This window comes from Kryptolebias marmoratus, linkage group LG2 (genome assembly GCF_001649575.2).
Source record: "Kryptolebias marmoratus isolate JLee-2015 linkage group LG2, ASM164957v2, whole genome shotgun sequence".
Lineage (NCBI taxonomy): Eukaryota > Metazoa > Chordata > Actinopteri > Cyprinodontiformes > Rivulidae > Kryptolebias > Kryptolebias marmoratus.
In genome coordinates this window covers 15525741-15553574 of record NC_051431.1, presented here as the reverse complement: position 1 = coordinate 15553574, position 27834 = coordinate 15525741, and the positions used below count along the sequence as shown (strand labels likewise).

The following is a 27834-nucleotide window of genomic DNA, read 5'->3' as shown; positions in this document are numbered from 1 at the left end:
TTCTCTTACCTCCATATAACTGTGTACATAGTTTGTATTAATATTAACATTCTTTTATTTTAGTAGCCCTTTTTTCCTGTGAGTAGATTTTATAAAACTTGGTTGAGTTATTAGCTTTTATTGTCTTACTTTAAAACTATTAACAGGTTTTCTTTATTGATCATCTCAGTTACAAAGCTCAGCTTCAGTCAGGTAGTTTTGCCATCAGGATCTATCATAAAGTCAAAATGTTTATCTGTAAACTAACTAATGATAAGTCAGTCCAGTCAATGGGTTTAAATCATTCAGGTGGAATAAACGAGGATTTTCACGTAGCCGAGCCTAATTTTTGACGCTTTCCATAGATCTCACCTCCTTCGAAGCTCCCGTCTTCGCTTCCACCCCTGCCGCTGTACGACCAGCCTCCCATCAGCCCTTTCACCAGCCCCGAGACCTCCACCCCGCCTCCTCTGCCTCGCTCCCCGTCAGCTGCGCTGAACGGGGAGCACAAGCTTCCACTGCCGGCCTCCTCACACAAAGGGCAGCTGTCTTCTCACAGTAAGACCCCGAACCGTCATCAGAAACCAACGCCACACCGACTGCGATGACTGGGCCTGTCTAAATGATGGTTTCTGTGTCTCGCGCGCAGATCAGAGCTCTGGCAGGAGTCCCGTTTCTCCAGGATTTGGTTCGACGCTGCCGCTGCGACTCACGGTTGAAGGAGGTCCAGGAAAACTACGACCGGTTAGTTTCTCCATCAACATTTCCACCAAATCGTCTTCTATGAAACTGGACTCTAAGTAAACAGCTTTTTTATATATATACTTTAATTTTAAACATGGTACCGATGGACAAGTGTGCAGGAAAACAGTAATACAGTATCTCAGAATAGAAACACTATTTTTTTAATACTGTCCTTAAAACTCTGCTGCGACGTTTATGCCAGCTGTGAGTAGATGAGTAGTTCTGTTTGGGTTTTAAGCACACACGACTCGATTCCAGCGCTGTTCCTGCTGCGTCGTGGTATTTTTCTATCTGTAACAACACCTCCTGTTTTGGGGGAGAACTGCAGCGAGTTTGACACTCCTCAAGCACAGGTAATACCTGCTCGCAAATAACAATCATGTTGCATCTCTAAACTGAGAAATTAGGGTTAAAATGTATCAGAATACATTAAAATAAACTAAAATTAAATGCAGTAAGAAGATGGTAACAATGTATACTAGGATATAATACAGTATGGTGAAGATTTATAGAGATCAGTAAATAGATAGCACCCATCCCTGTTGACAGAACATTTATTCACAGTCTGTAAAATAAACAGATTCATCTTTTTAGTGATTCTTTTGTGGGAGTTTCAGTAAACCTCGTCCTGTGGTTTATGACAAGCATACAAACACACACACACACACAGAGGCACAGGCAAAAACGTTATTGCTGCTTTGCTTTTGGTGATGGGCGATAAAAACACATTGAGGGTCTTTTTAGTCTAATACTGTTTACTACTGACTTGGCAGCTTAATATATAATAAAGTAAACCCTATTTGGAGTCTAAAATACAACCCCAATTCCAATGAAGTAGGGATGTTGTGTAAAACATAAATAAATACGATGATTTGCAAATCCTTTTAAACTTTTATTCAATCAAATACACTACAAAGACAAGATATTTAATGTTCAAACAAATAAACTTCATTGTTTTTTTCGCAAATATTCACTCCTATTGAATTTGATGCCTTCAACACGTTCCAAAAGAGCTGGGACAGGGACAACAACAGACTGGGAAAGTTGAGGAACGCTCAAAAAACACGTGTTTGGAGCTTTCCACAGGTGGGCAGGTTCATTGGAAACAGGTGAGCGTCATGATTGGGCATAAAGAGAAGCATCCCCCGACAGGCTCCGTCGTTCACAAGCAAGGACGGGGCGAGGTTCACCACTTTGTGAACAACTGCGGGAGCAAATAGTCCAACAGTTTAAGAACAACTGTTTCATTTTATGTTTTATACAACGTCCCAACTTCACTGGAATTAGGGTTGTAATTATTCGACTTTTCTGCAAAGTCAGGTGTTCATTAGGATCCATTACAGATGAAAATTTCAATTTAAAACAAAAACAAAACAAAGAAGAACAGAGAAAAGAAGGCTTTTTATGTTCTGGTGCATTGTTGGTGAAACGTGTTGTAGCCTTGTTGTCTTTTTTTTTACCTTTACATTCATTGTGTTTTTAATTTTGTGCCGCAGGTGCGAGCCGCGCCGCCTCCACCCAAGCAGCAGCAGCCCCGTCGGCAGCAGGACAAGAGCGACAAGACAGAGGAGGTGGAGATCACGCTGGTGTGACGGACAGGCTGTCGCAGGTGCACAAAAGATGAAGCCGGATGAGAGACGGGACGTTTCGAGGGAGGGGTGGGCGGGGTGGGGTTGTGAGCTGAAGTGAGCAAAAACGAACTGATGCTGAACCGCGCCGACCCCTCCGGACGCTCTGCATCTTCTCGCTGAGGAGGGGAGCACAGACACACTCGCATAATCCAATCAAATAATCCTCTGATTCGCCTCCCGGTGAAGTGCAGCAGAAGCCGCCTCGCGTCCCTCTTCATCCCTCCCCGTTCTTCCAATCCGGCCTTGGAACGTGACCTCACTGGGCGGCGAAGCAGAGCGCCGTGAAGAGGAGATAAAACGCTCCGGTGGGGGGGCGGGCTGTGGGGAAGCAAGGAATCACGGGTTTGATCAACTTTCTTTTGTCTTTTGAGTACAAGCTAAGTTACAGAGTTCTTCTCTCCTGCACTTTTTTAATTACATTTGACTATTCTTCTTGAAACATTCGGTTTTGGAGCCCCAAGCTAACAAAACGTAGGAAAAAACATGCAATTTAAGACATGGAACAAAGTGCTACAATACATATTAACACTTTAAAACAACGGTTTGGGTTTTATAAACACCCATTTCGGGTTTAACCAGATGCTGGCTGTGTGAGATCAGAAAGAGCGAGAGCAACAGAATGTGACGTTTAAAAACAGGAAGCCACCTGCATGAAAATGAATATTTAGAACATTTAGTTTAGTTTTCCATTTCAGATCACCAGTTATTTGTTGGGAACTTGCACGTCCGCTAGTTCTGAGGCCCCGTAAAACGTAACCGTCTTCAAGAGCGGGGGGAAAGAAAAACCTGCTGAGTTTGTCATTTTTGAAGAAGCAGAGGGGTGTTGGACTAAACGGACAGAGAAAAGTGGGTGTTGTGTGGACACAGTGCCCACCCCCCCGCAGCCCTTTCCTCGCCATATCCAGTCTTTATCATTATATGTATTTAATGTGTATTAGTACAGTACATTACTGTTGTCCTAGGAATGTTTATGCCCATCGTTTCATATAAACTAACTCGGCCGAGAGGAAAAGAGTCTGATGCGAAGCGGGAGTTTTTAGGGCATTGTAAATACAGCAGGAAAGGAGAGAAGAAGGAAGAGGCCGAGGACGGGAGCGGAAGAAACAGAAACGAGAGCTGACCGAGGCTGGATCCTCACCTCTTTTGTTTTAAGCCAAACTCTTCCCTTCCCTCCTTTACGTCTCTCCGCCTCTAATGATTGTTCTGTCTTTGGGCAGTCAGTGTGAATCAGTGGTTATAACACACACACATACACACACACACATGTTATATCTCCTTACTTTCCGTGTGCCGTTTAGCTCTGATTGAAGAAGGCTGCTGGTGCTTCGAAATGCACTAAAATCACTATGTGGTCACAAAATCAAACATTTAATTTTAAATAACGTAAACAAACGACCCGTCCTCGTTTACCTGACGTGCATCACGTTTGCACTCCCCCCTCCCCCCACCCTCCGTCAATAATATTAACCTGAACGAACAGGAAGCAGGACGTGCTAATAGCCAATCAGTTGGGGTTTCTTTTTGTACTCGAAAGTAAATAACCCCCCCTTCCTCCTTTTAAGCTTCAAGCCTCTAAAAACTCCTTGCCCTGAAGGGCAGCGTAGCACTTTTATTTATTTATACCTTTTTTTAGGAAGTAGCAGTTCCCTCTCGTGGCAGCAGCGCGGACGGAGGAGACTCCCAACGAGCCGCTGTAGCTGCAGAAACGAGCTTTTCTTTTTTTTTTTCGTACGGACTCTTACAAAAACACTTTGGTTCAGTGCGACTGATGCTTAAAAAACAAAACAAAACGATGCACTCTACGAAAGAATTGGAACAGTGTCGTACGATGTTTTACTTAACTTATAAAAAAAAACACAAAGAGGTGAGGTTTGAGTGAACAAACAGCAAGAATGTTTTTGTTTTTTTGTTTTTCTTCTTCTCGTTTTAGGAAGGAGCTGGCTGTTTGTGAGCGTGACTCCGTTTCCATCCTGTTCTGCGCTCGACTCTGAAAAAACACGCCTCAGTTCTTTTCCCAAGTTTTAAACTCCGAGTGTTCTCCGAACAAACCACGAAGTGAAGTACGGATAGAGCCCCAGTTTGGGAATATCTTTTTGAAAATAAGGGAAATGGTAACAACAACAAGTCTAACTGTGGCAGAAAACTTATTTGAGCGGCTCCAGAAACATGATGGAAAACAAAACAAAAAAGAAGAAGACAACACATTTTCTAAAAACTTGTAATGCTCCAGATATATCAGTATCATTACGAGTGTTTTGTATTTTAAAGGCAGAGCAGTATATGTAGGATCTCACTGGGCTGTTGGAGACTCAAACTTGACTCAATATTACAAGAAAACACACAAAGTTTCCCCTGAAGTCTCACTGAACTCTGAGTGTTTGCAACCGAGTGACCAGTGAGCCTCTGGTTTTTCATTTTAATGTGCACGACTCGTAAAAGCTGATTTCTAAGCCACACACGTTATTTTGCTGTCCCTTTGTCTTGGCAGCCAGCTCCACCGTTATGGTTTAATCTACCCGAGTGAAGATTTGGAGCAATTTTTCAAAGAATTAATCTTTATCGTCGGCATAGTTTATAGATCTGGGTCTGTTTTCAGTCAGAGGAGAGCTGCTCCGCTTGGAGAGAAAACTCACCACACGTTTCCTGAACCGCCACGCTCGCCGCTCGCCACCTCAGCCCAGTGAGACACGATCTAATAGAGGTAATCCTGTAATCCTTTCAGATTACATGTTAGTAGTATTGATGTGTTGGATTGCATTAAAAGGAAGTTCTGATCTGGTAAACTGGTTTCGTTTTGTAGCTGAACAAGTGGAAGTGGTTCCCTTTCAGATACACACTTGAGTTGTTTTTTTTGTTTTTTTTTCTGCAGCTGCAGAAACAAGGTGAAGAATATTGGAACGGACGACTGTCCTTGATCTCTGAGATCTTATTTATTACGGTTTTCAAATTTGTTTTTAAAGTTTATGGTTTGAAGCAGCACTCACAGCCGTTCCACTGAAACCCATCAGTCATTTGTAACTTTTACAACTTTTTTTTTTTTTTTGCCAGTTTCTCCTTTAAACGTAACATATTCCCTTTTCTCTTTTGTCCGCTGCAGTGTTTATTAGTCTTTTTTTTTTACATGGTTTTATAATGTTCCTGGGTGGAACGATGTGGAACAACTGGCCTTCTCTCCCTCTTTTCAGACTGTTGCCACGGTGACAATAACGAGAACAGGTTCAAACGTCTTTCGGCATATTATTATAGGTTGTACAGAAAAAAACAAATTAAAAAATAAAGTTTGTATTGTGTACAAAAGTTAATTAATAAAAAAATTTTAAAAATGTTCTCGATGGTTTTGTTTGTATATTTACTGCATGTAGTTGGTCTGAGAAGAACATGGATACAAACAGGAGCTTGTGTTATTGTGTGTGTGTGTGTGTGTGTGTGTGTGTGGGCGTGACCGTGATAACAGTCTGTAAACACCCGGAGCTCGGAGTTTCCTGAGTGGAAGTGGAAAGAAAGAGAAACGGCAGCACCGACTGGTCACTCCAACCATCTGTTTGGGTCTCTGAGGACGTTCCTGCAAAATGTTTTCCTCCTCCATTTTTCTTCTTTGATTTCTCTCAATTTAACGAAACACTGTCAACATGCACCCAGAAGGAGAAGATGGTTCGCTTTCCAGCTGCGGCTCATCCTGTGTGAAAATCTATGTGTGCTCCAACCCGGACGGTACAGTAACACGAGAGACTTATAGTTTTACTCAAATGTTTCGGATGTTTTTTTAAATGATGTACCTTAAAAATCGTGTCTTGTGTGTGAGTATGCTCTCTCTGGTCGTGCCGGTGTTGTGTGCAGACAGCGTGACGGAGCGCCGAGATCTCAGAGAGAAGGTCTTCCCCAGGTTTGGAGAGCACTGCAGACGCTCGCTGGGGCTGGACGTCAGGGTGAGCTCACACCTGACAGCCACAAGTCCTGCTCACTCCGTGCAAAACGGGAGTACTGCAACAGGGAAAGTAACTCGGACCAGGAACTGGTCTGCTGCCAACCAAATCAGATCTGTTAAGGTTGCAGGTAGTCCACAATAAGTGTAAAGATGTCCATTTCTTACAAGTATTATTGAAATGCACTGGTCTTCGTTGAAGGTTAGGTTGCACTATAATTTACTCTTATTTATAACCAAAGTCATACTAACAGGGAGGCCTGAATCATTTTATGAGCTTTTTATTCTGATCAGATACATAAACATTTTACCAGATACTCTTGTGAGACAAAATTAATTGTAAACTCTGCTAAAACAAACTTGTATACAGAGCAATTTAGGAATGGATTAAATTCCCTAAAACCATAAGAGATTTAAAAAGCATGCTTTCTTTCAAAAGAGCACTGAAATCTTATTTTCATTAAATCCTATTTTTTTAAATCTAGGTTAATGTGTGTAATTTGTAAAATGTGATGTCTGACTAATTTGGTGATATTTTATGTGAAAGTCAAAATGGTTTTATGTGTTGTATGAATATGTTTGTGTTTTATCAGCTGGAAGATTAGTAACCACTTTGGTGGAAATTAATGGGGGGATCCTAATAAAGAAACAAATAAACTCATCCGGGTCTTCTAACACGTCAGGGAAAAGTTGCTCTCAAACTTAGGGTTGATTCTGGTTATTAGTGGGAGCTCTCAGTTGGTGAAAATGCTTTATTTCAAATGAATATGCTCCTTTTCGTTGTTGGCTTGTGTTCTGAAAGGTGCGTCTGTTTCACGCAGAAGGAACTCCGCTCGTGCGTTTCTCATTTAAAGTCAAATTAAACTTAGCGCCGTAATCGTCACAAAGACAAGTCGCCTTTTTTTAAACTGCAAACATATGCGGCGATGCAAAAGCAGTTGCTTGTTTGCCACCAGGTGTGTGTGTGTGATTTATTCTTTCATATTTTCCACCTAAAGCCACTTCTGTAAAGATTGTGCTAAACTTTGTTTAATTAGATTAGACAACAAAGACAATGGGCAGCTGTATGGGGACAGCATCGTGTGTGTGTGTGTGTGTGTGTGTGTAACAAAGTGCCTCGGGGCGAGTCGATCAGCCCATTGTGTGGGGTGCTCTGCTCAATAGCTTGTGTAATTGAATGGAGGACAAGCATCATATGTCATTCAGCCGCTGCTGGGAGGTTTCCTGCCGCGAATCTCTAACTTATTTAACCTTTAATCTGCTGCTGCAGGTGATAGACCCGTTTGAGTCCAGTGATCCCAGCTGCTGGCCCGACGAAAGAACCAGACAGCAGCTGATCGACGAATGCAGGAGCAGCTCGGCTGGACCCTTTTTCCTGGTAAATTTACCTGAGAACGGGACATCCAGGCAGCCCTAAACAACCATCAGCACCAACATCTAGGATTCATTCATTCATTCATTCATGGCTATCTTCAGCTGAAATGTCTGTTTTAAACTTTGAAGGTTTTTAGTAAAGCTATAATGGAAAAAAACAAAAACATTTATGATGGTTTCTGGGTGGATGAAGGTCAGTCAGATCACCTGGGTTAGATCACCAAACACGCCAAACTGAGCAGTTTGATCAGCTGTCCTCATCCACCATGCTGTGTTTACCGTCGCGCTGCACTGTTCAGTCAGATCCAAACTTCACTAATAATACACAGGAAGTGAACAGGAGAGTTAAAACGCTTCCCTACATAATAAAAACTTCAACAGCGACCTAAAACTGAATGGTCATCGTCATTTTTTAAAAGTTTATTTAGCCTTTAACCAAGAAGAAACTCGTTGAGATTAAAAAGCCTCCTTTTGGAGAGTGCTCTGGGTAAAGGCAAAGATTAGGACAGATTAGGACAAATTACAACAATCAACACACACACATACACACATAATCTCCTTAATTTCCAGGGTGCTTTGTAAGATATTCCAGGCATTAGGTGCAACGTATTGAAATGCCTTTTATAGACGTTTGGTACTGACGAGAGGACATATTTGGACTGAAGACTGAGTTTTTTTTTATAAAATTAGGTCTGAAGTTATAAAGGCAGCTGGTCCAAAATGGCCTCATAAATTAAAATTTAGCAGCCTCAGTAGACAAGTCGTGACCGTCCAACACAAGCGTACAGCAGAGGACGGTGTGTGAGTTTTAAAAAATTCGGGCTGTTTGAGCTGCCAAAACATTTTCACACCTGACTTTTTTGTCAAGTAGTTTTGTTTTAATTAAAGTTAAGACACACATGCATCTACCAATCAACACAAATCCGCATCAAGTCTTTCTGCTGTTCCTTCTGTTCCACCACATGGTGGTGCTGCAGGCCCTGGTGGGACACCAGTACGGAGCAGCCGGTCTGCCCACCCAGGTGGAGGTGTCGGAGTACCAGCTGCTCCTGCAGGAGAGCCAGCAGGCGGGCGTCTGCACCCGGCAGCTGGAGGCGGCGTACCAGAGGGACGAGAACATCCTCCCTCCCTCTTACCGCCTGAAGCTCTCACCGACGGTGACGATCGTCTGCTCTGCTGTCTGAGCTCGAAGCGTCTTCTGTTCCTTTCCTAACATACGGTGTAGTCATTTAAGCGCCAGGCCTTTCTGCGGCTGACGTTCGGACGGAACGAATTTCACTGTTTCTGCTCGGCAGGCAGGAACGGGGGGAGAAGCCGACGGCGATGCAAGGTATAAAGAGGAAGAAGAAGAAGTGAGGGAGGAGTTTCAGACAGCCGTGAGTCTGTGCATCCAAAACAAGGTTATGACCCCAGAGATGGCCCGTGTCTTCTACAGATCAGGTGAAACCAACACTTTTGTCTGAGTTGATTTCATTTGTGTCATAGCACTTTAGTCCAGATGTTTCCTGACCGCTTCCTCCAGACCCTTCAGTGAGACCATCACAAAGTCTTCATGATCCCGCCCCCTCAAAATAACCTGGGTCCTCCATGGGATTTTCACTATTCAATGCCTGATGCATTGAAAGTGGCATCTCCCTCATCGCTTCAGTAACATACAACTAAATCTACGCTCCCATGTTTGTCTCCAGCTCTTGACGCGGACCTGAGATTCGCTCTGGGCGAGTGTCCTCTTGAGGACATCGTCAGCCGCTGTGTGGTCTATGTCCACAAGGTCACTGATGCAGAGGAAGACAAAGGGAAGAAACTGACGAGTTCACAGCTGCAGCCAAAGTCAGAGGTAAAAATCAACTTGGTTCTCCTGTGCAAAAGTCTTGAATTGTCCAGAATCTCTTTGTTTTTTTTCCCCAAATCATCCAGACTTGGTGGTTTTGATCGATTTGTTCTCCAGACTTTCTGAAGGTCTTTCCAAGTACTTCTTTGGATTTTGTTGGCTGCTTTTTCACTCATTTTCAGTCCAGTATTTGACCATTTAATCTACTTAACTTCAATTAATGAATCATTCAGGCATAAAAAAACTAAAAAACTTAACAAATGAACCGGAGTTATGTCGACGTGTGACAGACAACTGAGCAAAGAACTGGTTTTAAATGGACTCTTCACTATTTGTTCCCATTTCTTTAGCTGCATCTGTGAAAAATACCAAAGATAACACAGTTTGATAGTCAGAAAATATTTTAGCTCCAAAAAGGTGATTCTCAAATAGCTGTTAGCTGAAAACTTGACATCCAGCAGAAGATGAATGGAAGACAGAAGCATCTCTCAGGTCCTGTTTCAGGTCTTCAGAGGGTTTCTCTGTTTCTTAAAGACATGACTTTCACATCCTGTTCATCTGCTGTAGATGAACAGGCACTTCTCGTGTTTTTGAAAGCGCACATTTCTGAATATGCTGTCATGATGAGACACAGGAACACAGGGAGATAAATAGTGAAAAAGCAGCAAAAGTCACCAGAAACAACAACTTTGAAAGCCCTTCAGATGAGATTACAAGAATGAAAGTAAAAAAAGAAAAAAGAAATAAATCAGGGCGGTTTCAAACTTTTGCACAATACTGTACATGAAAGGAAAACAAAATCAACCCAGATGCTCTTCCCAGGGCACGTCATTATCGCAAAGTTCACGTAAACATTGAGACGAGTAAATATGATCAGGATTTGTGCTCTGTTCTACTTTTCGTTTATTGTGAAACCAGACAGCTGAATATTTTTCTCAAATTTCCAGGACGAAACTTTGGCTCGGACCACCGTGACGACGGCCCCCACGCAGGCTGAATTATTAGCCGAACTCTGCGACGACTTCCTGCCCGCTCTTGTCGCTTCCCGCCGACTTCTGCTGTACACCACAACTACAGAGTGTGACCGTCGCCACGGCTACACTGCAGCCCGGAGGCGGGGCTACGCCGACTCCCTGTGCCGGCAGGTGCTCTCGGACCTCCTGATGATGACTGACAGCGTGGGCGTTTCTCTGCCCGGCACAGACGCTCACAGCAGGGATGCTTTGTCCGAGGAGCAGCTCGAGCAGGAGCGTCTGTGCAACATCCTGTCTCGACTTTATGACATCAGTCGGCCCGAGGAGGACGAGGTGAGGAGAAGGAGAAGCTTTAACAGCTTGTGGTGCGATAATGCTGTTGTTGTGACAAGAGTTCTAAGTGCAGCCTTTTATCTGTGGCAGTTCCCCGAATAATGTCTTTATTTCCTCTTGTTCCATCAATTTAAAGTTTTCTCACGAGTGCTTTATCACTTGCTGGGTTGCTATTCTCAAGTCTGTTTAAAACTGAGGCAATAAATTATTAAAAAAATCTGCTCCAAACTGAATTTCCCTCTCATTTGTTGTAGATCAGAGCTTACGTGGAGCTGAGGGGCCGACAGGGCCCTCTGGTGGTAACTGGAGGTCCCTGCACCGGGAAAACAGTGTTAATGGCCTGCTGCACTCAGCAGGTCTGGGGTCTTTTTTATGTTGCTTTTAATTTAAATATATATGTTAGGCACACGTTTTAATATATTTAACTTATCTGGCTTTAAGGAAATACCAGCAGTCCACCCAAAAAGAAGTAAATCTCTTCAAGTTTTGCTTTTTCTTTGCATAAAAATGTTATTCATGAGCTGAAGCATTTCAGTTTATTGATTATTGAAAGACTACCACACAGTGGTACTGGATGATAATTGGATATTAATCTGTATATAAGAAGAGGTTTATCAGGAAGTAATGTTTTATATATAAATGGAAATAATAAAAAATGTTAACAATCAAAGGAAATGGAAGGAAAAAGTGGGTAAACCAATGAAAAGATGTTTATATGTGCATTGTATTAAAGTGCTGCACATATCTGTAGCACATGATGGGAAAGATTTCCAAATGTTTTGTCTGTTTTCCTCCCCAGATCAAGTCTTGGCTGCCTGGCGTTGATCCTGTGATGATCGGTTATTTTTGCAGCCTGTCAATCAACACGACTCCAGAGCATCTGCTCTCCAGTTTGTGTTCTCAGATCGTCCGGTCTTTGTCTAGAAGAGAACCCGACTTTGGCCCCTGCAGAGACCCGGGCGATCCCAGTTCCAGCACTGACTCCAGAGGAACCGCAGCCGACCACAGCCACAACGAGCATCCCTCTGAGGAGAGCTTCATCCTCTCCGTCATGTCGTGTTCTGCTCCTAAGATGCGTAACGCTAACGCCTGTCTGTCTGAACTTAAAGAGCGTCTCGACTCCCTCCTCTCCCAGTTTGCCTCCACCACGCAGCCCCTCATCCTGCTCCTGGATGGGCTGGATCAGCTGGAAGACGACGGTGGCGCTCAGATAATCAGGAGCCTCCCTTCCCCCCTGCCCGACGGCGTCAGACTCATCGCCACAGTTACCCCCAGCTGCGCGCGTCTCCTGCAGGCCGTCGAGGAACGTTACTCGGGCAGCTGTGAGAACGAGTCGGGATACGTCCGCGTGCGGCTGGAAGCCGTGGACAGGAAGCAATGCGCGAAGTTGTTGGAGTCTTTGCTGAAACGCTCTGGGAGGAGGGTGACATCAGGACAACAAGCACTGGTGAACCGGGCTCTGACTTCCTGTTGCCTGCCTTTCTACGCTCGACTGCTGCATGCACACACCTCGCTGTGGCACTCTGGTATGACTCGTACCAAAAACTACGTTGTCTGACAGAGTAAAGCTGGTTAACATCTTCAACTAAAGGGGCAAACAAAAAAAAAGTTTGTTGAGACCAAAAGCAACAGTGAGGTGGTCTCTGTAGATTTATAAGAATATTTTACATCATATTTGAAAGAATGGGGCAAACACTTTGGATAAAAAGATGCAATTTTAAACAGTTATCAATATTAGCTAAATTTAGATGTTTATCCTGTGTCAGTCACTTTTAGACCATGTTTAGTTTGCTTTTAGGTTAGACATCTGTGGACATTTTAGATGTTATTTAGATGAGGTGAACTTTTAAATGAAGGAGCCGCTTTAAGTAAATGAATAAATATGGCTCCAGTAGGTGCTAAGCTAAGTTAAAAAGTTCAAATAAGGGCTCAAACTTAACAATATCTGCAAAAATAAGCTGAGCAATGATTAACAGACGTATCAGGCTTTTTTGTAAATGATGTTTTCTGTGGAGCTGGTTTGCAGAAATAACAACCTTTATGAGAAAAGAGAGCAAATTCCCATCTTTTGACAGCTTTTGAGTCATTCCTTCAGGCATTAATGTTGTCAGACTCAAAGTTCTTATGGTGTTTTTATTAAATTTATTGAACATTTTACTTAGCATAATCTTTATCATTTTTTTTTTTTCATAATTTACATTCATGTCGTGAAGTCACAGGGAAAATAACCTTTCAGGTAAAAAAGAAAGAGTGGAAAATTAAAAAGCGTGGCTCATATTTGTCTAATTTACAACAGTTAAAACAATATTTGTCTAATTTACAACAGTTAAAACAAGCCGGTCATGATTACCGCAAAGATGGCTAACGAAAGGCTGGTCCTCACACAGTCTGCTAAAAAGAAAAAATGTAATTTTGTTGATGAACCCTTACTTACAATTTAATCATCTTTTAAACCCGCTTGCCTAATGGAGCACATGTAAATGCTACTCGTAGTTGAATACAAACCAGTATCTGTTAAGCCAACCCAAGATATCAGTACTTTAAATTGAATCCATTTCTGCCATTTTCTCTTTCTGTTACCTCAGACTCGGACGTGACGGAGTCGTCGCTCCCTGATGGAGTCCATGCGTCCATTTCCTCTCTCCTGGGTCACCTGGAGCTGAAGCACGGCTCCTCCCTCGTGGCTCGTTCGGCCTCCTGCCTCAGCCTCTCCAGGGCCGGACTCTCCCAGGCCGAGCTTGCCGACCTCCTGTGCTCCTGTGGCGATGTCCCGCAGGTCAGTGTGGAGAGGCTGCTTTTGGACTTGAAGGACTTCCTCGTTGAGAGGTCCGTTTCGAACACACAGGTTTTGTTCTGGGTGAGCAGGCATTTCAAGCTGGTCGTTGGAAAAAAGTATCTGGGCGACGATGAGTGGAGGAGAAGGATCCATTCGGAGATGGCAAGCTACTTTCACGACAGATGGGTTCGTAGCAACGGGAAGCCGCTTCTTGTGGAGCATTTGTCTGGGCCGAACAATGACCCAGACACGCAGCCACACAGCCAGCCCTTTCTGTCCCCTTCGGCTGATAACGCAGGCCACGTCGGTGTGAGAAGCGTCGGCGAGCTGCCACATCACTTACGACGGAGCGGCAGGATGGAGGAGCTGGAATGTGGGCTGTTAAAGTCTTCAGGCTTTCACCAAGCTCTGGTTCAAGCTGGGCTTTTGGGTGACCTGGTCGCCATGCTGGAGGCTGCTGAAGGCTCAACGTTTTTAAGAGAAAGGCTACTCCTAGCAAGCATTTTGAAGTCCTCTGCTTGTCTCCTGCAGAGCTCACCGATGCGGCTGCCGGCCGTGATGGAGACGAGCCTCCTCCCTTACCTGGGGGTCTTTCCTGCCCTTGAAGGTTTTGTTCAAGACATCAGATGGGAAAGAAGAAAAAGCAGAAGAGGGTTAGGATTAGCACTTTGTCCCGGCCCCTGTTTTGTTCCCCCCATTCAGTTTCTAAGGCGCGATGCCAAAACCGAAGAGGGTTGTGTCTCAGAAGTTGCTGGTGGTGAGTGTGGGGTTGTCGCAGAGGTCATGGCCGACGGCTCTGTTTGGATCTGGAAAGGCTGTGGTCACGATCTCGCCGAGCTGTCTCTGAGCTGCGGGCAGCAGGCACTGAAGTTTGCCGGAGTGAAAAGTAGTGGACGGTTCCTGCTGCTGTCGACACGATGCAACAAGCTCTTTGCGTGGGATGCGACAGACCAGCAGAGGCTCGTAGAAGTTATCGACCCTCTGAAAACGGAATTCGGAGCAAGCCGAACGCCGAACAGAGTCGAGGGGTTTGTCGTGTGGCAGAGGATGTTCTGCCTGTGGTGGGGAAACGAAACCTTTGTCAGTGTCTTCGATATGTCCACTGAGACCATGACTCACTTCCAGTGCCAGGACTGCGTGACCTGTGTGGTTTGCTCCCTTAGCGGCTTTTGCATGTACTGTGGACAGGAAGATGGCACAGTGTCAGCATTTGACATGAAAACCAACAGTCCTCTTGGCTCCTGTTCGAACCGGAGCGCAGTGGCGTTGATAATCCTCCGTGAGGAGAAGCACGAAATGGCATGTGTCGACAGGACTGGGAGCATTGCGTTATGGGACATAGCTGACGAGATCCTACCACCGGGACTTGTCAAAGAAGTCTTTATTCAGGATAAGTCTCGCGCCATTCAAAATACAGATCACGCTGAAGATAGCAGCGCTCTTTTGGTGTGTCAGTCTCATCAAGTGACACTGTGGGACACACACAACTGGGAGCTGTGGGACCAGTTCTCGGCTCCACGAGGGAGAGCCTTCCTCCAAGCACTGCTCTCCATGGATGCGCACCTTTTCTTGGCGCTGTTAGACTCCTGCACCTCCATCATGGTGTGGAGGCTCAGCACCGGGGAGTGCGTCCTCTCTTTAGAAACAAGCAGCCAGCCCCTCGCACTCCTCAGGGTGGCCTCGGACGTCGTTTGCGTCCATCACGACGGCTGCCTGACGGCGTGGGACTCTGAGATGATTGATGCTGCAGAAACGAGTCCAAAAATGAGGGGCGGAGTAAAAGGAGTGGCGGTCGAGCAAACAAGAAAGTGGTTTTACACGACGGATGGGTCCGAGAACGTGTGGAAGTGGAGTTTAGACACCGGGCTTCCACACGTTAGCTTCGTGCACGAAGGGCCTGTAGACGAGCTGCGGCTGTCTCCGAACGGCATCTGCCTCGTTTCCATCTCAGGAGGAGAAATCTACGTTTGGCAGACTGAAACGGGTCAGAATTCCCTGCGGATCTGCGGCAGCAGAGCCACAAACGTCCTGATCACCCCGAACGGTAACTTCGGCGTGAGCATATCCAAGCAAGGGCTCTCCCGCGTTTGGAAGCTGGCTCACGGAGCCGTTGTGTGCAGCATTCACCAGCATCTGTCCGACGCTCAGGTGTCGCCCGAGAGCACCTTCCTCATCGGCCTCCGCGGCGGAGACCTGCTGGCCGCCAGCCTGTGGTCGGGTTCCATCAGCAAGTGTTTCTCCTGCGTGGACGTCTCGGAGCGTGTTGTTGCTTTCCACGTGCTTTCAAAGCACCCAAACTTCGTGGTGGTGATGGCCGCCTCAGGGGCAGTGTACACCTGGAAGGTCTCAGAGGAGACTGTGTGCCAGCACTTCCAGCTGCCAAATACGTTTCACTGTCAGCCGCAAGACTTCCAGATGTCCTCTGACGGGAGCTATGCCCTCCTATCCGCTGAAAATAACTTCATCAACGTCTTGGACCTGTCTCGGGTCAGACTGTGCTCATTCAAGGCTGAGGGTCTTGTCCTTCGGGCTTGCTTGGACAAAACCGGATGCTATCTCGCGTACATATTCGACTCGTCCAGCGCGGAGAACAGCTGTACCTGTCTGCTGCACGCGAGCCTCACCCTAACAGTTGCACGGCTTTCGGATGGAGAGAGACTGGGAAGCGTGCGTTTGTGTAAGAATCCATCAGCTCTGATTGTGAGCGAGCCTCAGGGCGTGTTTGTGGGTTTCGAGGATGGCTCTGTTGGCGTGTACTCTGTTTTTTCTGATGTTCGTATGGATGAGCAAGAGTCAGTACGGAGGAGGGGGACAGCAAAAGGTCGGCTGGAAAAATGTCCCTTTGACAGAGAACCATTAAACTGCTTCTGTCAGTTCAAACCCAATGTTACGTGGCGTTAAGCCAAAACAGAAACAGCTGTAAAATGACATCACATTACCTGTATGTTAGGTACAAAAATAACTAATTACAACTGCATTTATTATAAAAAGTAATATTTTATTATACAAAAGCACGGTAAGGTCAACTGATGAGTGACAATGCAAATATTTCCATTATTACTTTAAGTTAATTTTATGTCACACTATTTCGGCTCTATTTTACAGTTCTTTTTTTTTTGTTTGTTTAATAAATAACTATTTGTGACTGCTGCCTCCTGTATCATTGTATGTCAGGTTTATCATTAAAAATACTGTGCTATAATTTTGTTGGGTGTGAACTTTTTAAACGTCCGTACAGCAGCCATACTCCTTTTCAAACAAGACGTAACCTAACAAACAAAAACAAATCAGGACAAATAATATGTATGAGTAGAATAGAGCTAGAATAACATGCAAAAAGTAAAAGTGTGCTTCAGTGCCTATATGCTGACATCTTTAAGGTAATGTTTCTCAGAGGTGGAAAATATTGAATTACATTCACTTGTGTTTTTGTGATTGAAAATGAATTTTAGGCTTTTTTAAAGTAATTATTATCTTTACTTCTACTTTAATATGTTTTATTTCAAGTATTGTACAAGTATTGAGTAAGAAAATGTGAATATAAACGTGAATTAAAATCAGAAGAAGGAAAAAAATGCACCAACACCTGCAGTGACTGGGTCTGTTCCTTACCAGTCAGCCGGTGTTTGATCCGGCTAGGAGTGATGACGAGCGGCGAAGGAGGAGCTTCCCTGTTGAAGAAACCCGTACAGATTGTGGACAAGCTCCGCCCACTCTGCCCCCATCAAACATTTTAGGACTATTAAATGATAAACCTTTGCTTTCCATCTTTTCCTGCCTCCAACATTTTGATCGGGAGCAATCGAAGAAGGGATGTCCAGCTGAAGCTTCTTTAAGCGCTGAAGCATTACCAAAATTATAATAATAATAATAATAATAATAATAATACTTGTATGTCCTTTGTAAATCTTTGCAAGTTGCAGATTAATGCACTGAAACTTTTTAAGCGCTCAGTGGTGCCCCCTGCTGTTCAGAAAGTTTGAGGTAAAGAAAAAAGAACAAATGTCTTCAAATTCACAGGACTTGTTGTCCATGATGAGAGGAATAAACACAGTTAAGGACTTGTTGGTAAATTATTTTTGTCCTATGTTTTAGAAGGGGTGTTACGTCGCCCCCGCGCGCCCCCTCAAGCCCCCCCCCTCGACGTTTGTGTGTATTTCTGGGAGTGGGTTTTTTGCATGATGTTTTAAAGACATGATCAGCTGATGAATAGATAAGCTGTCTGGCAAAATATTTTATATACAACTGTATATATTTGGGCAGACAGACTTTAACACAGATAATGTAATACTTAAAATGTGAATGTGTGTGTGTGTGTGTGTGTGTGGGGGTACGCTATGTTGTCCCACATTCCCAAATGTTATCAAGTATGCATGCTGGGGGTGACATCAAGACTTAAACCAGTTAAAAAGTAACATTTCTTGAAGAAACACGCATGGCTGACAAAGATTTCACGAAGATCTTGTGCAGCCTGTTAGATGTGTTGGGGATGACTGTCAGCTAATGCAAATCTTGATTGCATTGGAGAAACGTAAAATAAAACACTCATTCATTCAAAGCAAGAATAATGTTTTTTGGGGGCCCTGAGCTGCTCTCTCGGCATCTTATTTTTGATCAGTACAAAAGTAAAAAGAGCCATCGGCTAATTAGCTTGTACCAGCCTATCCCAGCAAGAAGTGATGTAGAGAGGTGGGGCATCTTTGTAAATTGTTTAGTTTATATAATCTCTGGGCGTGTGGGATTCAGGAAAAACGAATGTTTCCGCTGCCCCTGTGCTGCCTTCACGGCCCTCCGCGAAAAGCTCGTAATGTTGATTTCCTCCTGAGCTGGACGCGCGTTGCTTTTTAAAACGGCGGGGGGAAAATATCATGAATACTGTAAACTGTAGGTGGTGACAAACCTAACCTAACTACCACGACGAATATTTTATTGTATGAAGAAAAACCGAGCGGTGTGAATGTTTCAAAACGAGCGGTTTTGTTACGCACCTCACAGAGAGAGAGTGTGGTAATTCCGACGGCGTTTGAAAGCGGCGGCTGGTGAAGAGCGCTTGTTTAGATGCCCGCTGGGGTCAGTCTGCGTGAAGACATGCAGGTGTACTGTTGGGGAGACGGCTCCTGTGGACAGGTCGGACCTCGGGCGGCCCTTAGCCCGACCTGCTGGTCTGTCCCCGGGCTACCGAGCAGCATCAGCTGCGGGGAGCGGCACACTTTACTCCTGAAAGCGGACGGGAAAGTTTTGTCATGTGGGCAGAACTCGCGGGGCCAGCTTGGCCGAAGGAACCAAAGCGGAAAGATGCTAGGTGCGTAATTTGTAATGATAAAAAAAAAAAAATATATATATATATTAAACGGACTCTTAGAGGTCATTGTATGTACCCAGAGTGGCCGAGTATGTGCGTTAATTTAATTCCCGATTATTTAGTTTTGTGTCAGGGATATGTATATTTTTTTAATTGTGTGTTGTTGTTATGAGTTTACTGCTTTCGTCGAGAGTCATAAATCACCTCTGACTAACCCCTGACGTAGACTGACTGACTTACTGAGAAGTTTTAGTTTCGTTTCATCCTCATCATCTTGAGCAACGAAACTAAGCGAGAAGCCAGAGTTGACCCGTGTCGAGTTCAGGTGCGGCTCGGAAAGTTAAGTGTTCGGCGAAGTCCCGCATTCAGGGGCGAGTTGAAAAACGCGGGTCGGCTGACGTCAACACGAACTGCTAACTGGGTTGAGGGGGATTGGTTTGTTGGTTGGTTTGTTTATCAGTCGTAGAGGTTCAGTACACGATTATTTCCGGAAAGGTTCAATAAAATCCTCCCTGTGGTTCATGACATATTTTGCTAACAGACGGACAGAGTTGACTCTATTACTAAAACTAGTCATTGGCAAAAATTTTTAAATGTTCTTGTGCAATCTATTAGCGCTCAGAATATGTGTTGAGAATCGTTTTCCTCTACTACTTCGCCAAAGTTTATGTCAAGTACTGTGAAATTAATGAAGTCAAAGCCATTTTTGGTGGGGTTTTTTTCAGGTCAGTTTGCTGTGGCAGCCATCTTGAATTGTGTTGACTCCAAAATATGTATTTCAAATAACTACTTCCTGCAAGATTCATTAAAGTTTGTCCAGCGGCAAAAACACTGTCGCTCTGCCTTTGCCTTATGGCGGAGGACAATAATTAATTATACACAAAAGACGGATTTAGCTGCTTGGCCTTAGAGAACAGTACTACAGAAGTAGTGTAAAGTAAATTTTCTGTCATATAGGAAATTCCCTTGTTTTATAGAAGTCGTATGTTAGTTATAGAAGCATAAAAACACTGAAAAGGTTTGTATTTTGACAGCTATTATGGCTTTTAGGAAAGTTCTCCTTTTGTACATTCTGGCTAATTTTAATGGCTTAATTTGATACATTATTTACTTAGATATTTTCCACATCTACAAGTGAGTTATTGTCTTCTCGAGCCTTAGTTCTCTTACGTCTTAGTTTCCTGAGGGCTGGTTGTAACTTTCAGCAGAGGTGCGTTCAGGAGGCATTCTTTGCAGCTAATGAACCGTGTGCTGGATGTGCTCCAAACAAAGTTTTTGGACTACATCCAGCACATTTGAGCATCAGAGGGGAGATATCCAATATCTCAGGTGAAGTTCGTCGTGGCTGCACTTAAACCGAGTCGGGTACTTCTGTCGTTAACAAGCTGAGAAAAAGTCAGACTTAAACGAACGGATGCTGGACCTACAGGGATAGTTTAGTCCGTAGTTCAGTTTTCATTAATGCAACATATTTTGCTTGTGTTTCATTACCGCCGAGAGACAAAAGGCAGGCGATGATGTTTACTCCTAGCGCTAACAGATTGCATGAAGTTGCACGTTTTTTGTTTTTTGACAGACCAAAATGGCTGTAACACTGTCATATTTCAACATAATGATCTCAGTTTAAAACTCCAGGCGGCGGGTGATATGCATTTCTTCTAGCTTTTTTGATAAACAGCCACTAGGTTCAAATGTGTGCCGTATTTACTGTATTATCATTAAAAACCCGCAGCGGCTTCTTAGAACACACTGAGGCTTTTGTTGTTCGTTTCATGTGAAGAAAGTCAACTTTCACACCCTGTTGACCTTCCGGTGTCTGTCTGAGTTCGACCGTCCGTCTGTGGCTCTGTTTCAGGCTGTGTGGAGAGTCTAGGCAATGTGGTGGCGACGGCCTGTGGCCAGGATCACTGTCTGGCTCTGTGCGCATCCGGGCACGTGTTCGCCTGGGGGGCGGCAGAAGGCGGGCAGCTGGGGCTGTCAGCGGGGCAGCTTCACGACACTCAGAGGCCGAGGCAAGAAACGAGTTTAGGTCCAGTGTGCAAACATGCATCGTTCTCACACACACACACACACATTTAACCAGTTTTTATGTCATCACTGTGCAGCCGGGTGCCCATTCCAATGGCCATCCAAATAATTCAGGTTGCTTGTGGAAACACCCATTCCCTGGCATTGACTAAAGGTAAGACGGTGAACTCGCTGATTCGTCACAGCTTAAAATGCACGAAGGTCGTTTAGTGTAACAGCAGTTTAGTTTTTAGGTTTAAATGGCCCCGCATTGCACGTACGAATGAGCCAGGTTTGTGATTATCTGCAAACACAATAAATTCCAATTTAAATGCTCTGTCTTGACCCTAACAAGAAAAGAAGAATCTCCAGTTATGCTTCCAGGTGTAGAGCAATCCTGGTCCTCGAGGGTCACCATCCTGCATGTTTTCCTTGTTTCTCTGCTCCACCACACCTGATTTGAATCAATGGGTGATTAACAGGCTTCTGCAGAACATGAAGAGGTCATTTAACCACTGAATCAGGTGTGTTGGAGCAGGGAAAGAAGTAACACATGCAGGATAGTGGCCCTCCAGGACCAGGATTGGAGACCCCTGGCGTAGAGAGAGGGGCGGCACCACTTTTTACAAATCGTGCATCTTCATTATTTTTGTTGACTGTAGCAAATACAGACTTATTTGCCAAACCCCCCCAATATTTTCTTCTCTTTTTCTCTATATTTTCTGTCACCACAACACACTGTGGCTTTAGCATCTCAGCCAATATCATCTAAATCCCGAGTGGGCGTATCGGACTCTGAGAGTCCAATCGATTGGTGAAATTGTCGTTATTATTGGCAGGCAAAGCATGAATGAGTGGTACTGGGAATGTAGAAACCCATGATTTAACGCAGTCCAAGCAGTTTGTTTTCCATATCGATACGGCCCACTTTGATTTAATGATTCAGTTTGAATATATTGTGGCTCTCTAGTGTCGATTCATTAACTTGATGAGCTCTTATTCTGTTTTATTTCTTTGCTTTTTATGTGAGCAAAAGAGCATTTTAAAACCTTGTGCCTTGTGTAATTTCTTTTATTTTCAGTAACTTGTTTTTAAGATTCAGAATCTTTTCTTTTTGATTATTTATTTTTACATCTTGCCACGTCCCAGGCGGAGACGTCTTCTCATGGGGCTCAAACAGTCACGGTCAGCTGGGCCTGGGGAAGGAGGCGTTGCGACACCTGCTTCCCGTCCCGGTGCTCGCCCTGAACGGCGTAGCGGTGACCCAGATTTCAGCCGGGGGAGCCCACACGCTGTTCCTCACGCTCCCCGGTTTGGTGTACTGCTGCGGTGCCAACAAGCACGGCCAGCTGGGGCTCAACAGGGTGGACGAAAAAGGTACGAGAATCTCGACGTTCTCGGCCCTGCTCTCATGTTTTTAGCTCAGAAAGACTTTCCCTTTGACAGGATGATGTTTAAGATCAACTACAATGTTTGAAATTCTGCCGTCTGTTTTTTTTCCCTATTTCTTCTGATTGCCAACAGGCAGGTTCAACATCTGTATGGTACCTGCACTCAGAGCTCTGAGCGTCTCCTTCATAAGCTGCGGAGAGTCACACACTGCTGTGCTAACAAAGGTACACACACTGGTGTGAGGGATTTACACGGTGTGGTGATAAAAAGCTTACTTTAGCATTACTCACTGATTCATTTTCACACCATAAAGATAGTCAGTCCAAGGCATGTATGGGCAAAATACTGGCCAAGTGGTCCAAAAACCATCATTTTATCAGTAAATTTAAAGCAGCTAAAAACAAAGTCTAAAACTGGCATCTTGGCCCATAAATTTGCAGCTTTTGGGTTAAAATAGGCCTCAGTTTTTATTTTCCAGGTTAGTAAGGTCACAGAACCAGATGATGAATGCATGCTGAATGCTTCGGTTCATCAGTGTGTTTGATATTACCACAGATCATTGCTGTGCCTTAGGGGTTTAATAACATTTTTTTAAAACTAAGCTTGCTAACTGTGCTACAGACTTGTCATTATTGGAAAAATAAGCGCCCCCAACCCCCCCTAAGATAAGCTCTTATCTGCTGTGTGATTTGTAGGAAGGGAAGGTTTTCACTTTTGGAGAAGGAAGCAGCGGTCAGCTCGGTCACAACTCCGCCGCCGACGAAGTCAGACCCAGACTGGTTGACGGTCTCGGTGGACCCGCGTCACAGATTGCATGTGGGAGGTACGTTTGTGAAAACCGGTGTTTTTAGTTTCAGACGGGCTGATTTCATTTCTGATTAAATTTTTTTGTCACAAATGACACATTGTGTTGTCAAAAAAAAAAAAAAAAACGCTTTCTAATGAAATTCATAATCGGTTTTGGCCTCGCAGGCGTCACACTCTGGTTTTGAGTTCCTCCGGCCAGCTGTGGGCATTTGGCAGTGGGGACAAAGGACAGACGGGGACTGAACAGCGAGAGGACAGTCTGTCTCCAGCCCTGGTTCAGCTTCCGTGGACCTCTGACGGCGCCACGGCAGTACCAGCTGGTAGGTATGACTTCGCTCAGGGTGGCAGGTGCTGTGTTGTGATATTTGTTGAAGAACTATTTTGAATGAAACTTCAATGAGACTAAAACATAAAACTCCTCAGGCTTGAGTCAAATTAAAATAACAGTAGCTGACGTCTGAATCTTCAATGTTATTTTAAATTCTGGTTTTAAAATTTGCATTCATGTTTGACGCAGACTTGAAGATCTCAGCTGGATGGAATACAAACTTTATTTACTCTTCGTCCGCAAAGGTAATGTTTAATTTACTCAAAACTAACATTTCGTGCAGAAGAAACATTCGAACTGACTGCTTTAAACTTCTAATTATTTTTTTAAGGTTGTGGGTAATGGGCAGATTACCGGGAGGCTCGATGAGGCCAAACTGCAAAGATGGTTAACGATGAGACACAGCAACGTTGAGACAAAGAGGTAACTTGGTTTGCTTTTTCTCCCTCGGTATATTTTAAGGCTGAGTCGTGGAAGATGTTTGTTTTTGTGTTTTAAAGCGCTCCTAACGTTCTCCTGTTTTGCTCCACAGAGAAATTGGGTCGATGTTTCTGACGGGATCCAGCCTCGTTGCGAGCTTTACCAAAGTCAAGTGAGTCCAGTTTTCGACCGGCTTTAATTCTGCTGCGTTCATGTCCGTAATGCGAGCCGCAGAAGTTCAACAGTCGGTCACACTTTTCTTCTCCTTCACATCAGCGGGACTCCGCTGGAAGCAGGTGCCTTGACGGTGGACCTTGAAGCTGCCAGCCAAGCTTTCGACCAGATGTTGGCAGTCCCATGGATCAAACAATCAGTTAAGACCACATTAACCATTTAGAGAAAATACCAAATTTATTTAAATCCTCTAAAATGACGAAAAAAATAAAAAGAACAAAGGTGGTGTTCTCTGAGGCGGTGCTTCTTCTTGAAGGTGAAGCATTTATGACTTGACATTACAACATAATCCTGGCTTTTATCAGCAGGAGTTCAGTGAATAATGCGTTTGTTTTGGTCGATCAACCACCTGCTACACTTCCACGACGTGGAGAATGTAATCTAACTAAGCTCCTTTCCACGCAGGTGAATCTAGGTCTCCTGATAGACTCGCTCTTTGCCTCGACAGCTGCGCTGAAATGTCCAGAGATCTTCCTGGTGTTGCTGACGTGCCCCCTCCTGCAGGAGGACTCCAGCGTGATGGCCGGAGCTTTGACTCTGGCAATCGCAATAGCGGACCTCAGCGAGAAGACTCGAGCAGCACTAAGTAAAAAAAACTTTAGAAAACTTCTTATTCAGACTTTTTATCTCAGGGTTCCTGGAGATTTGTCATTGCTGAGTTTACTTTCAGTACTGGAAAACAAAAGAATTATAAAGCTCACTGTCAATGAATGGTCCATTTTCGAACTTTTGTCATATATAAGGCGCACCGGACTATAAGGCGCATCGTCGTGCACCTCCCAATTTTTGTAACTTCGCACAGACTGCCCGCCAAGCTGCATTCAAAATGGACAATTTCAGTGCTCTAGCGGAGCTGGTTCGCTTGTATCAGCATTTATATGATCCCTCTGTGAGAGATCGCAAAGAGAATCAGACGGTTCAAAACTCATGGAAGAATACTGCACCGACATAAGCGTCAAGTAGAAACGCCTCCACCTGTAGCCTTAATGCTGCGAGCGGTACAGCTTTGTAGTTTATCAAAGTCTTACTAAAATATTATGGCTTCTTGCATATATAAGGCGCTCCGGATTATAAGGCACACTGTCGTTGTTTGAGAAAATTGAAGGCTTAAGTGCGCCTTTATAGTCGGGAAGATACGGCAACTGTAAAATTGACCGTCTAGCCATTTTTGTGTTTGCTAGAGTGACTTAACTATGGCAGCCATCTTGAATTGCATTGATTCCAAACCTTCAGCAGTTACAGATGTGAATCTTTGTGAAAGTTTCACTAAAATCCGTTCAGTTTTATATGAAAAATTCTGCTAAAACTAAACTGAGAACAAACGTAGACGGCAAGTGATAAATGCGTACAGTTTAGAAGTAAACGTATAACTAAAAAGATGTGAGATATTCCTTTTTTAAAAGTGTAACTTTGAAACTGTAAACACGGTCTTACTTTCGTTTGTTCTGCAGAAAGCTGGTGGTCTTCTCTGTCAGCCCCTTTACTGATGAAGCACATCATGGTTTTCAAAAACGCCCTGGCTTTCATGTTGAAGAATGGCCTCATAGTAACTCACAACCCAGGAGTGAAATACCTGCTGGAAGCCCTCAAGCTGCTCTACAAAGTCAGTGCTTCATGCTTCATTCTGGTCCGACTGCTGAGTTGGGGTGAAACTAGAAGTTAGGGTTTTTTTTTTTTTTAAAGACCTCATCACTTGTTTAACTATAAAATTTGACAAATTTTAACCAGTGCTGGTTTTCAGTCAGCCAGGTTTTTGTCTTTAAAGTCCACATTGTCTGACCTGTAACGTTTACTGATTGCATTGTGAGGTGCTTGATTGAGTGGAAATGTGTACAAAAAGCTTTATTTCTAATATTATCTCTGGCTTTGCTTTTTGTACAATTTTTTTTACAGGCTAACAAAACTGGGAAGTCCTACACTGTCCCGCTGAACAGCTTTTATGTGGAGGAAATCAATACTGCTATCTATCCACACGAGGATGTCACTCTTTGGTTGGCGTTCAGTAAACAGGTGAAAACAGTGTTACATGGAGTCCATTGTGTTTGTGCCTTAATTGTTTTTATTTACGATTCTGTTTTGTTCGTATAAAACTTCTACATTTCTTTGTTTTTTTTTTAAAGGAGGACGAGGACACACCCGTCATTTTCTGCCGCTACCCCTTCGTTTTCCCGCTGATTTGCAAGACTGCGGTGTTTAACATCTTAGCGCGCATAATGAAGGTACAGCTTGCATTCATAAATTGCATTGTTCGTGAATGTCCCCCCCCCCCCCGCTGAGGTGTTCTAATAAGACAGAGTTTTGTATCAACAGGAAGCACATCATGTCATTTATAACATGGGTGTGGAGTGGCCTGAGCAGTGGTTCTTAGACGCTCCGGAGTCGTCTTGTGCTCCAGTTTTCCAGCTGACTCTGAGACGGACACATCTGGTCGAGGACACCTTCAGGCAGCTCGCTGCAACCGATCACTCTGTCTTCAAAAGAGAGCTTTTGGTAAATATATATGTAAAAAAAACAACAACAAAAAAACAGGTTTTATGTTGGGTTTTACTTCGTCATTACATCAGGTTTGGGGTAACTAACCTAATAATCTGGAAGATCAACAACGCTTCATGTATACACTCCTTAAAAGTCTGACTTTTACAAAGTAACTTCATATCTGAACCTGGTTGAGATTGTCTTAAATATGGCAGAATTTGTTCCTAGGCAAAACAGCGTTAACCTCAAAAAGGGGCATTTTCCTAAAAGAGCAGATAGCATTTATAGTGTTTCCAGCAGCTTTATCGCTTTGTTTTACTAACCCAGGTGCTGTTTAAGGACGACAGGAAGCTGATGAATGTGAACAAAAAGGACCTTTTCCTCCACCTGTTTGACGAGCTGATGGCTCCTGAATCTGAGATGTTCGTGTACAACGAGAGCAAGACTCTGGCCTGGTTCCCCCCAAAGGTAAGACCAACCCTGTGCCTGCAGGATGTTCAAGAGGTGGGCACTTCAGGACAGATGCAAATGTTTGTGAATGTAATGTAACACTCGTTTTATTTTATTTTATTTTCTATTAAAATCTAAACGATGGAAGAAAATGGGATTTAGTGAATTACTTCCCAACCAAAAACAACTGAAGCCAAATGATTAAATAACCTGTTCACAACCCTTTTCTCTGCTCACTGACTGGTGTCCATGAAGAAAGCAGGTGTATGCACATTTTTGAAGCGACAACATTAAAATTGAACTGAAAAAGTGTCTTTCACCGGTGTAATCTGATTAAGATTTTATTCTCATTTTGGTTTTGGTCTTTATGTTACTCATATATATATATATATATATATATATATATATATATAGAGAGAGAGAGAGAGAGAGAGAAAGAGAGAGCTCTGAAGCTCAACACAATTGCTGTAAAGATAAGTGCCTCTTTCTGCCTACAAAGGCTATTAAACCTTGAGAAGACCCTAACCCTAGCCCTGAGCCAAAAGACCCTTAGTGATTAAACCCTGAGGAGACCCTAACCCTAGCACTGAGCCAAAAGGCCCCTGGCGCTCAAATCCTAAGGAGACCCTAACCCTAGCCCTGAGCCAAGAGGCCCCTGGCGCCTAAACCCTGTGGAGACCCTAACCCTAGCCCTGAGCCAAAAGGCTCCTGGCGCCTAAACCCTGTGGAGACCCTAACCCTAGCCCTGAGCCAAAAAGCCCTGATAACTCACATCCTAAGGAGACCCTAACCCTAGCCCAGGGCCAAAAAGCCCTGACCCCTCACATCCTGAGGAAACCCTAACCCTAGCCCAGG

The 27834-nt window shown here is 44.1% G+C and overlaps 3 protein-coding genes across 4 annotated transcripts in view; all 3 read left to right on the top strand.

Annotated features, from left to right (window-relative positions):
* The window catches only part of LOC108244644 (F-BAR and double SH3 domains protein 2), a 58852-nt gene extending 53171 nt beyond the window's left edge, over positions 1-5681 (top strand). For both annotated transcript variants that reach the window (XM_037980380.1, XM_017431021.3), the window contains 3 exons: positions 345-537; positions 629-723; positions 2220-5681. In XM_037980380.1, coding sequence (XP_037836308.1) covers positions 345-537; positions 629-723; positions 2220-2315 — 384 coding nt within the window. In that variant the 3' untranslated portion in view covers positions 2316-5681. The remainder of the gene's footprint in view (positions 1-344; positions 538-628; positions 724-2219) is intronic.
* Positions 5682-5782: 101 nt separating this feature from the next.
* LOC108244634 (NACHT and WD repeat domain-containing protein 2) lies at positions 5783-16737 on the top strand. The gene is made up of 10 exons (XM_025009297.2): positions 5783-6065; positions 6192-6280; positions 7547-7654; positions 8628-8807; positions 8946-9090; positions 9339-9487; positions 10429-10788; positions 11043-11144; positions 11588-12314; positions 13374-16737. Exons 1-10 carry the CDS (start codon positions 5984-5986, stop codon positions 16463-16465), a joined length of 5034 nt encoding a protein of 1677 aa, XP_024865065.1. The 5' UTR covers positions 5783-5983; the 3' UTR covers positions 16466-16737.
* A 1878-nt stretch (positions 16738-18615) lies between these two features.
* LOC108244633 (probable E3 ubiquitin-protein ligase HERC6) overlaps positions 18616-27834 on the top strand; it is a 13306-nt gene continuing 4087 nt past the window's right edge. Inside the window, exons 1-17 of the mRNA XM_037974541.1 lie at positions 18616-18866; positions 20722-20878; positions 20972-21048; positions 22023-22250; positions 22398-22489; positions 22961-23088; positions 23238-23392; positions 23590-23645; positions 23732-23823; positions 23933-23992; positions 24097-24193; positions 24460-24640; positions 25506-25657; positions 25948-26064; positions 26175-26273; positions 26365-26544; positions 26857-26997. Of these exons, the coding sequence (XP_037830469.1) occupies positions 18623-18866; positions 20722-20878; positions 20972-21048; positions 22023-22250; positions 22398-22489; positions 22961-23088; positions 23238-23392; positions 23590-23645; positions 23732-23823; positions 23933-23992; positions 24097-24193; positions 24460-24640; positions 25506-25657; positions 25948-26064; positions 26175-26273; positions 26365-26544; positions 26857-26997 (2256 nt within the window). The 5' untranslated portion in view covers positions 18616-18622. The remainder of the gene's footprint in view (positions 18867-20721; positions 20879-20971; positions 21049-22022; positions 22251-22397; positions 22490-22960; positions 23089-23237; positions 23393-23589; positions 23646-23731; positions 23824-23932; positions 23993-24096; positions 24194-24459; positions 24641-25505; positions 25658-25947; positions 26065-26174; positions 26274-26364; positions 26545-26856; positions 26998-27834) is intronic.

Coding starts and splice junctions, on each gene's coding strand:
- LOC108244634 (XM_025009297.2), top strand. CDS start 5,984: ATGCACCCAGAAGGAGAAGATGGTTCGCTTTCCAGCTGCGGCTCATCC. Junction 6,066..6,191: donor TGTGTGCTCCAACCCGGACG/GTACAGTAACAC, acceptor TGTTGTGTGCAG/ACAGCGTGACGGAGCGCCGA. Junction 6,281..7,546: donor CGCTGGGGCTGGACGTCAGG/GTGAGCTCACAC, acceptor CTGCTGCTGCAG/GTGATAGACCCGTTTGAGTC.